The sequence below is a fragment of the Phoca vitulina genome, unplaced genomic scaffold, assembly GCF_004348235.1.
Source record: "Phoca vitulina isolate PV1807 unplaced genomic scaffold, GSC_HSeal_1.0 scaffold7, whole genome shotgun sequence".
In the NCBI taxonomy this organism is placed as follows: domain Eukaryota; kingdom Metazoa; phylum Chordata; class Mammalia; order Carnivora; family Phocidae; genus Phoca; species Phoca vitulina.
Window position 1 is genome coordinate 63,618,811 of NW_022589710.1, and position 14,000 is coordinate 63,632,810.

Sequence of the window (14,000 nt, forward strand, 5' to 3'; positions counted from 1 at the left end):
CATGACCTGAGCCGAAGGCAGTCGCTTAACCAACTGAGCCACCCAGGTGCCCCAAATATATATTTCTTATTGTGAATCACAATATCACACCTTATATTGTGGCCCATTACTAAAAACTCCCTATGTATGTCCACCTCCCCTACTGCGTAAGTAAAGATCATCATGGAAGGACCCATCTTTGTATCTCCCCTTTCCTGTAGGTGCCAGCATAGTGCATGCAGGTATGAAGTCTTCACAAATAATTATCCCTGGCTTTCATTCAATTAAAAGTCCCAAATAAATTTTAATAGTGGTCAGAGGCATTCATGTAGGACTCATTTTAACCACTAAAATAATCTGGTTTGGTATGATTAACAATATTACATTTAGCTTTTTTCCTCTCCTTTATCTAATAGGCCAAAAAATTTGCAACTTACGTGGTTTCTGCCGGACTTCAGTATGGAGGAGAAGGAGGCATCTTACATTATTTTTTTAAGGTATGACTTTTTAGTGACTACGAGATAAGAACCAAATTAGCCAGTACACATAAAGGATTTCAGATGTTGAAAATTATATGGAAAGCAACAAAACAGAGAAAGATAGAAAGAAAGCCAGCAGTAGGGTTGGGAGGTTGTATCTTGAATATGATGGTCAGGGAAGGCCTTTCCCAAGATATGACACTTGAGCAGAAAGTGACAAGGGAGCTGGCTCTTCTGGGGGAAAGTCAGTAGGAACTGTAAGTGCAATGACCTAAGGCAGAAATGTGCAGGTTGTGTTAAGGAACAGCAAATAGACGAGTGTAGCCAAAATACAGGAGAATGGTAGGTGATGAAGTTCATTTGTCCTTGTCTGTTCTCAGCTGCTCCTCACCTACCTGACCATTGAATGTTGGCTTTCTCAGGTTTCTGCCCCAGACCTTCTTGCCCTTTTTTTTAAGATTTATTTATTTATTTGAGAGAGAGAGAGAGCACAAGTGGGAGGGGCAGAGGGAGAGGGAGAAAGAGAATCTCAAGCGGACTCTGCACTCAGTGCGGAGGCCAACACAGGGCTCCAGCTCACAACCCTGAGATGATGAGTTGAAACCAAGAGTCTGGACGCTTAACTGACTTTGGCACCCAGGCGCCCCCCTCCTGTCTTCTCAATCTACACTCTTTTCCTGGGTTGGTCTGTCCATTCCCATGACTGGTGCCAATGACTCTCAAATATCAGTTTCTCCAGCAGGGCTCGCTCCTGAGTCCTAGCTTTGTGAATCTGGCTGCCTGTTCAGCACCTTCACTTTGAATGTTTCAAAAACCCAAACTCTACCTACAATCACCCCCAAACCTGCTGTTCCTCCAGGACCCCATCTCAGAAAATGGGACCTTCTACCCAGCTGCACCAACCAGCATCCAACTCCTTACTCTTTCTCATCTGCCACAAAATCCCCCAGTAATAACAGAGCCAACCTCCTCAGTATCTCCTTCTCTCCAACCCCACTCTCCCAGCAGCTCCCCCACCCCCCACACAAGCTATAGGACATCTCTAGTCCACACAACTGGCCTGGCCTCCACCTCCCCATTTAGGCTCTTATTTTCCATCATTCCTTCATGAGGCAACAAAAGCAAATCTAATGATGTCACTTCACTGCTTAAAACCCTTCAATGGTTTCCCAAAGCCCAAAATATCTTACAAGATCCAGCGGTCTGCTGTGGCCCCCACCCCTACCTCTTTCACTCTTAAAAAGCAGTTTAAAATAATCTAGTACCTGACAGCTAAACACTATCCAGATTGTCTTTTTCTTTACTGAAATACTTAAATGCAGGGAAAAGACAAGGGTTTGGACTCTGAAGATCAGGGTTCAAATCCAGGCTCAGCGACTCATCAGACGCTTTATCTACTAAGCATTTCATCTTTGAACTGATAGCAATTACTCCAGCCCATGGGAGTAATTTTAGACTTTCATTCTCATTTTTTTCTTTTTGTGAGAATGGAAGGTGTCATGTATGTGAAAGCATTTCCCTTCTGTGTAGACACCATGCCAATGACGACTGAAGACAGCGCACGAGATTGTAGATTTCCTGAAAAGTATTTCAGCCTGAGGTTAGTTTCTCTTAATAGGCTTTGATCAGCAACTAAATCTCATCAGAGCTGATTTTCAAAACATCCCCTTTAGGCGATGACATCATCAGACAGCTGGGTCTTTTGGATGCCCCAGACTATGGCTGGGTGTGAGCTCTAATAGTTACATACAGCCAGCGGAAAATACGCTTTTGCTTTTCTTTCAGATCGCTTGGTTGGGTGAGGTCCCTGCATTACCCGTGTTTGGAGATGGAACGAATGTAATTCCAGCAATTCATGTTCTTGACCTAGCAGGGTAAGTGTTCTCCTAGAGCTAGGACTTCCCCGGAAGTAATTGACTAATGTGTTTGTGTTTAAGCGACCACTTAGTGAGCACTCATCAAGCGCTAAGACCCTTACATGTGTCACTGTATTCGTTCTTCACAACAACCCTATGCACAAGGTCTACTTATTATCTCTGTTTTGTGTCTGGTGGCATAGTTCCACCATCTAAAAATGCCAGGAAAGCCCATAGCACAGTCTTCATCCAAAGGTAGGCTCTCCGAAATGTCGGGAGTCATGATTCCCCCCCGGGGTAGGAAATTGTAGTCCCCGTACCGCTTCTTACTGCCCAGTGGTTCCCCTAAGAGAGGCACGGCTTCTCCGGATCTGTGTCTGACTCTGTGAACGCCCCTCCCCAAAGCACTGTTGAGAGATTCACAGGAGCGCCAGGTGAGCGGACTTCACGAACCGAAGTCCTGCCCCGGGGGGGTCAGGTGCTCCTCGCAACGCACTGGGCGAAGCTGGAGCTGGATGGATCGGCCTTGAAGTCCTGGCCTTTCCACTTTCCCCAATGGCTCTTCAGCCCGAGATGCGTTCCTTGACCATCCCAGCTTCCCTGTCTGTAGAGATCATCGTCCCACCCCCGACCATGTTGGAAATGAAGTGAGATACTGCCTGGCTCCCAGGGGCGGTGGTCGGTGGACTCTCCTTGACTCCATCTCTTTTGCTTTCTCCCCCTGGTGGTGGTTTTTCCTGGTGGGCTGCAGAGTGATACAAAACATCATAGACCACGTGCCGAAGCTTCATTACCTGGTTGCAGTGGATGAGTCTGTTCATACCCTGGAAGACTTGGTCAAGGTACGGCCGTTCCATCCCGTATTTGATTGCATTTCTTAAACTGTTTTAGCCCCTAAAGTATAGCAATGGAATCAGGTGTGCTAACAAGACTGGGGACTCCGCAAATGGAATATCCTGAAAACCAAAGTCACTATCCGCTTCTGCAGTGTATGTGTTGGGAAATTTACAATCAAGATGTCCTTTATCTGGTCTGTTCACGGAACGAGTGGGAAGGCTGCTGTGGGGCCAAGACACACACGAATCCCACAGGGGGGTTACTAAAATGTGTCCTTGCCCCAAAGTACTGATATGGTCAGTTTCCCCAAACCTACTGGCGGCTTCCAGGGGCTCTAGGTTTGTGGGGGCTGTCTCTCCAGTCCAGGCCACTTGTCACCTTGTAGCCCAGCTAGCTCAGCGAGTGTAGCCTTCCCCTACTCATCTTTTAACATTCAGCTCGGGGGCACCTGGGTGGCTCAGTTGTTAAGTGTCTGCCTTCGGCTCAGGTCATGATCTCAGGGTGCTGGGATAAAGCCCCACATCTGGCTCCCTGCTCAGCAGGAGCCTCCTTCTCCCTCTCCCACTCCCCCTGCTTGCGTTCCTTCTCTTACTGTGTCTCTGGCTGTCAAATAAATAAATAAAATCTTAAAAAAAACCCAAAAACATTCAGCTCAGATTCCATCCTCGGGAAGACCTCTCTGCCTCCTTCCCACCTCCCGCATGGGCCAGGCGCCTCTTTCCCCAGCATCCCCTCTGCAGGTGATCCGCATAATCATCTGTGTACTGCTGCCTCCCCTTCAGACTGAGAACCCCCTGAGGGCAGGTCCTGCCTTACTCATCTCTATCTCCAGTCTCTGGTGTGCAGTGGTGAATGTTGAATATTTCAAAACAAATGAATCAATGAATACCCTCAGGGCACCCGCCCTTTACAAAAAAAAAAAAGAAAGAAAGAAAAAGAAAAAATTATTGGGTGCCTGGGTGGCTCAGTTGTTGGGCATCTGCCTTCGGCTCAGGTCATGATCCCGGGGTCCTAGGATCGAGTCCTGCATCGGGCTCCCTGCTTAGCGGGAAGCCTGCTTCTCCCTCTCCCACTCCCCCTGCTTGTGTTCCTGCTCTTGCTATCTCTCTCTCTGTCAAATAAATAAATAAAATCTTTAAAAAGAAAAAAGAAAAAAAAAATTATTCATTTATATTGACATTCATTTAAGACATTTTGTATTAAAATCTTACAAGCAAACCAAATAGTATTTCTGTTTTCCTCTAACAGTGCATCAGTAAAAATACTGGCCCTGGGAAAATCCAGAAAATACCCAGAGAAAATGCTTTCCTAACCAAGGACTTAACAGTGAGTAGTAAGAGATTCTTTCCCTAAATGTATTGGTTCTTGAGGGATTTGGGGTCCGAATTCCTGGCTTCCAGTTTTATCTTTTCTCCTCCTGCACAGCTAAACATTTTACCCTAAAGCAATTTCCTCTTGTCTTCTGAGAGCTTCTGTTTTCTTTTCTGAAAAACCCTCAGAGGTCCTGGTCAGAAAACGTACTTGAAAACCGTTTGATACGTAAATGCTTTACAGACACTGGATGTCCCTCTCTTTGGCCTCTTTGTATACTTCACACAGGAACCCGGGATTTCTGATTTCATTGCAACAGAAACCTACCCAGCTTTAGTCAGCAGTGTGCCCTTTGAGCTTGCTTTAGGACACAATTTTTTTTATTATTATTATTATTAGGAATAAATTGCATCAAAACACTACGTTTGAGAATTTTCTGGAAGGACTGGTATCACTGGTTGCCTCTGGGGAACAGAGCCGAGTGGGTGGTGATGGGGGTCAAAGAGAACGCTTTCCTCTATACTTTTTCTTTTGGATTTTGAGCCAAGGGATTGCACTATTCAAAGAACAGATACAGTTACAATTTGCAAAAAAAGAAACCTTACACTGGGACTTCCAGCATCGCCCTGCTCTGAGCGGCTTGTCTAAGAGCCAGATGCTGCCTGTCCCGAGCGCAGAGGTGGGAAGAGCTTAGAATTCTCACGGAAGACCACAGGGGGCGCTCTGTCAACACCGAGTGCCACCGTTGATCGACTTCCATGTTTTGTGACTGTATATTTTTTTCTTTAATCACAGTGATTTTGGTCTGTTGTAACTGTCAAAGTGAAAGAAAAGTCAAGTCAAATCTCTAATATTCCTTTATCTCTTAGCAAGAGTGCCTTGACCACTTACTGGTCAATTTGAGAATGGAAGCACTTTTTGTGAAGGAGAATTTTAACATTCGATGGAGTGCCCAAACAGGATTTGTGGAAAATATCAACAATATCCTCAAAGAGTACAAGCAAAGCAGAGGACTATTGGTAACTATAACAATTTTCCTGTTTTGATAGACTGTTTCAATTCAACTGTAACAATTTCCTGTTTCCTGTTTTAAATTCGGATTTTAGCAAAGTAAATGAAACTTTTAGTATAATCACACGAGTGAAAGTATTTTCTTTTTCAAATGTCCCAATTTCTAAAATCAAGTTCTTTTTAAAATTTGATCCATTTGTTCATGTCTAACAATGTATGTATATATTATATAAATGTCAACCAAATATTAAACATTTTAAAGTTAATACAGATAATGACTGTTATGCTTGACACAAATTGAACATGATAGTAAGTTCAAAACTGACTGCCACAGCACTGTCTATATACGGAAAAGTAGCAAGTGCATCCTGGCCTGCTTGTTTCAGCCCTGGTTACCTACAGGAGACGGTTGGTGGGAGGTGGAAAGGAGAAGACTGATTGTTACTTTGATCTCTTCCTGTTGGCCAGGGGATTCACTGGTCATTTATCATCAAACTCTTCAAAGTAGACATGCTTATCTCCACATTATAGATGATGAAACTGAGGCTCAGAGAGGTTAAGCAATTTCTTCAAGGTCACACAGCTAATCAGAGATTCGAACTAGCTGGGATGCAGACTTAGGTAGAACAGCCTAACTTCAGTGTCCCCACACCTCCCTCCCTGAAATCAGCTATATGTAGCCCTTGCCCAGCTCCTTGATTTACCCCAGGGAAGCATCCCAAAGAGGATAGTGGGTAATACATTAAACATGTGTTGAAAACTGTCAGGTAGCCTATAAGAAACAGGTGCCATCCTAACCATGGCTACCACTGTGCATGGGAGACTCCATACAAGCAAGAACAGTATCATCATTGTGTCCTAAGAACCATATTCTCCTGAAAAACATGCCTAGTTAAGAGTAAGTAGGAGAGGGGCGCCTGGGTGGCTCAGTCGTTAAGCGTCTGCCTTCGGCTCAGGTCATGATCTTGAGGTCCTGGATCGAGTCCCGTGCCGGGCTCCCTGCTCAGAGGGGAGCCTGCTTCTCCCTCTCCTACTCCCCCTGCTTGTGTTCCTTTTCTCGCTGTGTCTCTGTCAAATAAATAAATAAATAAATAATCTTTAAAAAAAAAAAAAGAGTAAGTAGGAGATGTGCCTCTCAGCAAAGGAAACAGTGATGTCTTTAGCATCTGAAATACCCATCTTAAGTACTTGGAGCCTATCCTGAGACACACAAGACCCAACTCAAGTGGTGAGACTAGTGTTGTCCTCTGTGGGTCCAAATGGAAAACAACACAGTTAGGGTACAAGGACATGACGCCTTAAAGAAATAACATGGTTCCCGATTAGCAACACTGGACAGAACGTGATAGAGGGAATAAGCATCTCTAAAAAAATTTTTTTTAAAGATTTTATTTATTTATTTGAGACAGAGAGAGAGAGAGCACAAGCAGGGGGAGGGGGCAGAGGGAGAGGGAGAAGCAGACTCCCCACTGAGCAGGACCCTGGGATCATGACCTGAATCGAAGGCAGATGGTTAACCGATGAGCCACCCAAGTGCCCCAAGCATCTCTAAAAATTGAAGTCTATCCATCCCTGGGGACGTTGGTCAGCGTAGATGCATAGGACAGGAAACTACCCAGGATAAGGCGGACTGTGCCATACCAGTGACATCCCAAAACATGGAGTCTTAAGCCAAGGGCTTCCATGATTCCGGTCCCCTTAGCAAGGCAAGGTGGTCCCTGCTGCAGACAGATGCATCCAGCTCCCGTGACCGGATGCCACTAAATAGCCCGTTCCTCTAACTCTTCATGTTCCAAATGATGCTCATCAACCACCCTCCATGCCTGTCTACTCTGAGGGAACAAATGTACCAGACAAGTGCACTTGGAGTTCTGAGTTCAGGGGTAGTCAGACTTCTCACTATTAAGTGAATAAACTGCCGTTCTGGTTTCTCACCTGGCTGAGGTGTGCCTACCCCAAGAGACAGATCTGCCATCGGTGTGTGGACAAAATGGTGCTCGTGAACATGCTCAGTTGAGAGCTGGACCTCAGACCATGGTGAATGCACCAGGCCCACCCAGGAGCACAGCCCTGCCCATCAAGACTCTGCTTGAGCTGCTTTCTCCGACACCCTTCCACCGCACGCCATCTTGGTCATCACCATTGTCCCGAAAGTATCCCTCACCAGATAAGACCAGTCATGTTCACCGTCCTCACCCAGCACCCCTGCAATGTCCCTGTTTATTTCCTTCACAGCCGTGGTCTCCTCGTCTGTCAAATGGTAGTAATAATAACCACAACCAACTTGGTGGCTGAAATTATATGACCTTTAAGCACATGGACACTCTGCCAATGGAAATTCTTCCCATCAGCCTGATTTTTGTTATTAATTTGCCTTACAAAATACGAGGCTTCAGTTCCACAACTGTTTGGATCATTTTGCAAGAAATGACTGCTACTGATATTTTGAATTCTGTTGGAAATAAACATTTACTCCCTGGTTACAAATGTCACAGAGTTTCTGGAGCATTCAAGCAAGTTTTGGCAGAAGAAATGGTGGGGCTTTTTTTTTTTTTTTTTTTTTTTGATGAGTATATTTTTAAAAACTAGAATAAATTAACTGTGCTAAAAAGTAAAGTATGATTAAAGACCCAGTCAGTCCAGAAACAATATTCATGAGGCAATAATCTAAGCCCCCGCACACTGGACCAGAAATTCTGTCTTTGTTGTCTTTGTAAGAGTAATATGACTCATTTGTGGAATTTAAGAAACAAAACAGATGAACGTTGGGGAAGGGAAGGAAAAATAAAATAAGATGAAATTAGAAGGGGAGAAAACCCATAAGAGGCTCTTAACTCTAGGAAACAAACTGAGGGTTGCTGGAGGGGAGGTAGGTCAGGGGATGGGGTACCTGGGTGATGGGCATTAGGAGGACATGGGATGTAATGAGTACTGGTGTTATATGCAACTGATGAATCACTGAACTCTACCTCTGAAGCTAATAATACAGTATATGTTAACTAAATTGAATTTTAAGTAAAAATTTTTAAAAAGGAGTAATATGGTAGTGTGTAATGCTCAAGTACTTTGTTCTTTAGTACTTTTGTGTAATGCTTGAGTACTTTAGTACTTCAGTACTTCAGTACACTATATGTTAATTAAATTGAAAATTGATTTTTTTTTTAAAGATTTTATTTATTTATTTGACAGAGACAGAGATAACGAGAGCAGGAACACAAGCAGTGGGAGTGGGAGAGGGAGAAGCAGGCTTCCCACCGAGCAGGGAGCCCGATGCGGGGCTCGATCCCAGGACCCTGGGATCATGACCTGAGCCGAAGGCAGATGCTTAACGACTGAGCCACCCAGGCGCCCGAAAATTGATTTTTAAATAAAAAATTTTTTATAAAGAGTAACATGGTAGTGTGTAATGCTCAAGTACTTTGTTCTTTAGTACTTTTTAGTACTTTGTTTTTAGTACTTTTAGTACTTTGTTCTTTTAGTACTTCTAGTACGTCCAGAGCACATCTCGTTGAGCGTTGTGTCCCCCATGGTTGGTCGGTGCACATAGTAGATGCTCACTAAGTCCCTGCTGAACGAATGAACAGGAAGGGCCACTTCCTGATTGGGGAGCAGCGCTGTGAGGACGATGTGGCACTGACCACAGAGGCCGGCCATGGAGGAAGTGACTCTAGAGACTTGACAGAGGAGAGTTAGCCTGCAGGACCCCGAGATGTTCAGGAAAGGCACCCCCTGACATGAAAAACACTCTGTCAAGCCACAGCTTGTTCACAACTCACTGGATGGTCCTTTTTCTCCTTTTGCAGCCGATCAAGATCTGCATTCTGGGTCCTCCTGCTGTGGGAAAATCCAGTATTGCCGAAGCTTTGTCTAAGCATTACAAGTTGCATCACATTAAATTGAAGGATGTTATTTCCGAAGCCATAGCGAAACTGGTAACATTTCTACTACTTCACTGGGAATTTTTACATCCTAAAGATGCTTTTCTTAGTCTTGTAATAAGGAAGCCACTAATTTTACGTGGCATCCTGCAGAGATTTGTTATTTTAATTGGATTTTGTTTTTGGCCCCAGTTATGAAAACAGAGCATCCCACAGGACGTTCCTCTGTGAGATGGAAGCATCTTTCATGGGGTGCCCTTGAAATTTAGTCTGTCTCCAGCTATTGCTAAAAAATATATCTTGTATTCTCTCTGTTGACTGGAACATTTTTAGTTTTTTTAGTTTTTGTTTTTTGTTTTTTAAGTAGGCTTCATGGCCAGCATGGAGTCCAATGTGGGGTCTAGACTCACCACCCTGAGATCAAGACCTGAGCTGAGATCAAAAGTCAGATGCTTAACTGACTGAACCACCCGGGCACCCCAATTTTTTTTTAGATTTTTTTATTCTTGATGTGTGTTTCTCAGAGTATTATCAGACTATTTACTAACTGCTTTATTTTATTTTTTTTTAAGATTTTATTTATTTATTTGAGAGAGAGAATGAGAGAGAGAGCACATGAGAGGGGGGAGGGTCAGAGGGAGAAGCAGACCCCCTGCCGAGCAGGGAGCCCGATGCGGGACTCGATCCAGGGACTCCAGGATCATGACCTGAGCCGAAGGCAGTCGCTTAACCAACTGAGCCACCCAGGCGCCCTATTAACTGCTTTAAAAGAAAGAGACTATTGAGGTGCCTTCATGGCTCAGTTGGTTAAGCTTCTGACTCTTGATTTTGGCTCAGGTCATGATCTTGGGGTCATGAGATCAAGTCCCTCACTGGGTTCCACACTGGGTATGGAGCCTGCTTAAGATTCTCTCTCTCTCTCTCTCTCCCCTTCTGGCCCTCCCCCCTTGCATGCACGCATACACTTCCTCTCTCTCTCTCTAAAAAAAAGAGAGAGACTATTTTCTTAGAGCAGTTTTAGGTTCATAGCAAACTGAGAGGTAGGTACAGAGATTTTCTACTCATCCCCTACCCTTTGCATGCTTAAGCTCCTGCATTATCAGCACCCCCTCCAGAATGGTTACATTAGTTACAACTGATGAACCTATACTGACACTTCATTATCACCCAAAGCCCACTGTTTACTTTACGGTTGTTCTTGGTGTTACATATCCTATGGGTTTGGACAAATGTATAATGACATGTACTTACCATTATAGTACCCCACGGAGTAGTTTTACTGCCCTAAAAATCCTCTGTGCTCTGCCTATTCATCCCACCCTCCCCTCAGCTAACTGCTTTTTATCATTTTATTGGAAATGGTAGCTACTATGGTATATTTCCTTAAATGATTCCTGAAAGTCTTAATTTCTACAAAATGTGTTTCCTTCAAGTAAGATATCACCTGACACCTAGAAAAGTGTTGATTCTTAAGCAGTTCTGGTGTTAACACAGAAATGGATTCTTCTCCTAAAATAGAGTAAGAAAAACCTCAAGGCTCTCAACCATCTTTGTAGATACATCCTGACAACTTGCACAATGACTGTGGGTGAGCGTATTCCCTATTTGGACACCAGCCTTTTCCAGGATCGTGCGCCAGATGATTTTGCGAGTAACAGATCCGTGCAGGGCGTCATCCAATTTGAATATCCCTGTGGTATGTAGGAGGCGATTGTCACACCTAAGGATGAAGGGGAAGAGGAAGAAGAAGGTGAGGAGGAGGAAGAGGAGGAGAATGTGGAAGATGCACAGGAGCTCTTGGATGGCATCAAAGAAAGCATGGAGCAGAATGCAGGTAGCGTGCCCAGCTCGGGGCTGCTCTTGTTAACAGGCTTTGTTTCCTTGTTATAAAAGAGTACTTGTTTACTATTTAAAGTACAGAACATATAACAAAGAAATTTCAATCATAATCCCACCCCGGCCTCCCCAGGAGGAAAAAAATCACCATTGATATTTGGTGACTATCTGATCATAGGATGGGAAAGAACTCCCTAAGTTAACAATAATAAAAGACCAAATGTATAGTCATAAATATTTTAGAAGCATCAAAAATCATTAATTAGGGTGCCTGGGTGGCTCAGTTGGTAAGCTTCTGCCTTCGGCTCAGGTCATGATCCTGGGGTCCTGGGATCAATCCCGCATCAGGCTCCTTGCTCAGCAAGGGGTCTGCTTTTCCCTCTACCCCTCCCCCCTGCTCCTGATATCTCTCTCTCTCAAATAAATAAATAAAATCTTAAAATCATTAATTAAAAGGCAAAGGACAAACCAGGAAAAGATATTTGCCACTAACATGATAAAGACTTAATATCCTTAATATATAAAATGCTCAGGCAAACTAGTAAGAAAATCTTTAGATCCTTAATAGAAAAAAGTGGATGAATAACATGGAGCCATAATACGTTCAGGAAGAAATACAAATAAGTGGAAAAATATCCTTACTCATTGGGTAACTGTAAGCAGTTTGTTGAACAAACTCACTGGGGTGAGGGGTCACTTTAAACACAAACTCGGGACCCATTCTCTCCCCTCTCCCGCTTGCACAGAGTTTCAGGCTGGTTCCATTGCAACTCCTAGATAATAAGTAAGTAGTCTCTTTGTTCATGCTTTAAGAAGTCCATGCCAATCAGATAATTGCAAGCTGTTTTGAACTTAGACATTTCCAAGGGACCTGGTTACTTGGCAGAAAACCAGTGTAATTATTCAGAAACTAAAACCACTTCATTTTGATTTATGTAGACAGTTGAGATCCTCCATCGAACTGGTTTTACTGATATCACCTATAGACTAGTCCAACGTGTGAGCACTGGACTCTGATCCAACGGACTTTCTCCCCTCGTCACCCCCTCAAGCACGTTTGGCTTCTTTCACTTACCCCCTCCTCCTCTCATCTTTGCTGGTGGCTGTTTCTGATCCTCCAGCGTTGGGCTGGGTGGGTGGGAAGTGGGGAAGAAGGACAGAGGCCTAAGCTGGGCCTGGGGACAGATGGCTCCTTCCTGGTGTTGCCCTTCACAGACCCTCCCACTGAGGACCGCCCACTGCATTCCTGGGGGCACAACTCTTGACTGCCCACCCCACCTCTGGTCTTCTAGCACAGGCCATTTGTCCCTCCAGGTGGTCCTCTCCCCAGCCACTCGGCTTCAAGAATTCCAGTGTCTCCATGCCTTCCTCTGAAGGTATCTCTCCCCCACCTCTCCTTGCCCCAGGCCACTCCAGTCTGGTGTTTAGGGGTGGAGAACATGGGCTTGTATGCACACACTGGATGTCCACTTCAAACAAGTAGCTGATCATCTGTGTCTTGGTTTCTGCTTTGGTATGGGCTGGGCCAGGAGGAAATGGAATTTAGAATCCTGGAGATGTCCCAGAGGAAAAGGAAGGTACACAGAAAACCCAGTTTATTTTTCGAAAATTTTTTAATTAAAAAATTTTACTTATTTATTATTATTATTTTAAAGTAAGTAGGCTCCACACCCAACGTCAGGCTTGAACTCACGACCCTGAGATCAAGCATCACGTGCTCTCCTGACTGAGCCAGCCAGGTGACCCTTTTTTTTTTTAAGTCATCCCTGTGTCTGACACGGGGCTCAAACTCACGACCTCGAGATCAAGAGTAGCATCCTCTACTGACTACTAAAACCCAGGTTAATACTTTGAGAGGAAACATTGCCCCTGCCTCACCTATGAGATACGTGGGAGCCAGGATGCTGGTTTTAGGGAGACTACCAGCATCCTGGCTCCCACCACTTGGGGAAGGAGAAACAACCCAAGATAAGACATTCCGCTGTGAGGACACCTGGGGAAGGAAATCTGGCAAGGCCACAGGAGAGGGTGGAGGGCTGGGATGGTAAGGAATCTACAGGTGTCCACGGCCCTGGGTGTATACACCGGAAGCCTGAGAGCTAAGGCCAGAGCAGGGCGCTGGGAGTGGAACACCACCACCCCAAGAGGAGAGGGAAGAGCGTCTAAGATTCAGGCTAATGGGATGAGACAAACCCTGGACAGTATTTATTGGACAGAGACATGTAATTGGTCTTTGCAAGAACCCAAAAATCGTATCCAAAGTGTGTTGCTGCTCTGCTCAAGCTCAAGAAGGTCCTGTCCTTGGCAGCCAACTCTGTTCTGCCCCCAAATGTAAAGAGAGGCCACTCTGGGGACGCCTGGGTGGCTCAGTCGGTTGAGCGTCTGCCTTCGGCTCAGGTCATGATCCCCAGGGTCCTGGGATCGAACCCCGTGTCAGGCTCCTTGCTCAGCAGGGAGCCTGCTGCTTCCCCTGCTTGTGAGCTCTCTCTGTCTCTGTCTCTCTCTCTGACAAATAAATAAATACAATCTTAAAAAAAAAAAAGAGAGAGAGGCCACGCTGGGTCAGCAGCCTCTGCCCCGAGGGGCCCTGGAAGGGGACAGAGGAAGTGGCCTGCAGCCACCCCCCACCCCTTCCTACAAGATTGGAAGAGTTCATTCAGTCCCCTTGAACCTTAGGAAGGTTTTTTGTTGTTGTTTGTTTGTTTGTTTGTTTGTTTTTCTTCCTCAAGTTTGTCCTCAAATCCTTCCTGTTCGTATTTACCTGAAACTAGAACGTGGACCTTGATTATGTTTGGACAAAACAAGACCTCTGA

The 14,000-nt window shown here is 44.9% G+C and overlaps 1 protein-coding gene across 1 annotated transcript in view; it reads left to right on the forward strand.

Annotated features, from left to right (window-relative positions):
- The window catches only part of AK7 (adenylate kinase 7), a 68,306-nt gene that overhangs the window by 36,123 nt on the left and 18,183 nt on the right, over nucleotides 1-14,000 (forward strand). The window contains exons 6-12 of the mRNA XM_032405889.1: nucleotides 396-476; nucleotides 2,244-2,332; nucleotides 3,066-3,156; nucleotides 4,400-4,477; nucleotides 5,332-5,481; nucleotides 9,277-9,405; nucleotides 11,056-11,185. Of these exons, the coding sequence (XP_032261780.1) occupies nucleotides 396-476; nucleotides 2,244-2,332; nucleotides 3,066-3,156; nucleotides 4,400-4,477; nucleotides 5,332-5,481; nucleotides 9,277-9,405; nucleotides 11,056-11,185 (748 nt within the window). The remainder of the gene's footprint in view (nucleotides 1-395; nucleotides 477-2,243; nucleotides 2,333-3,065; nucleotides 3,157-4,399; nucleotides 4,478-5,331; nucleotides 5,482-9,276; nucleotides 9,406-11,055; nucleotides 11,186-14,000) is intronic.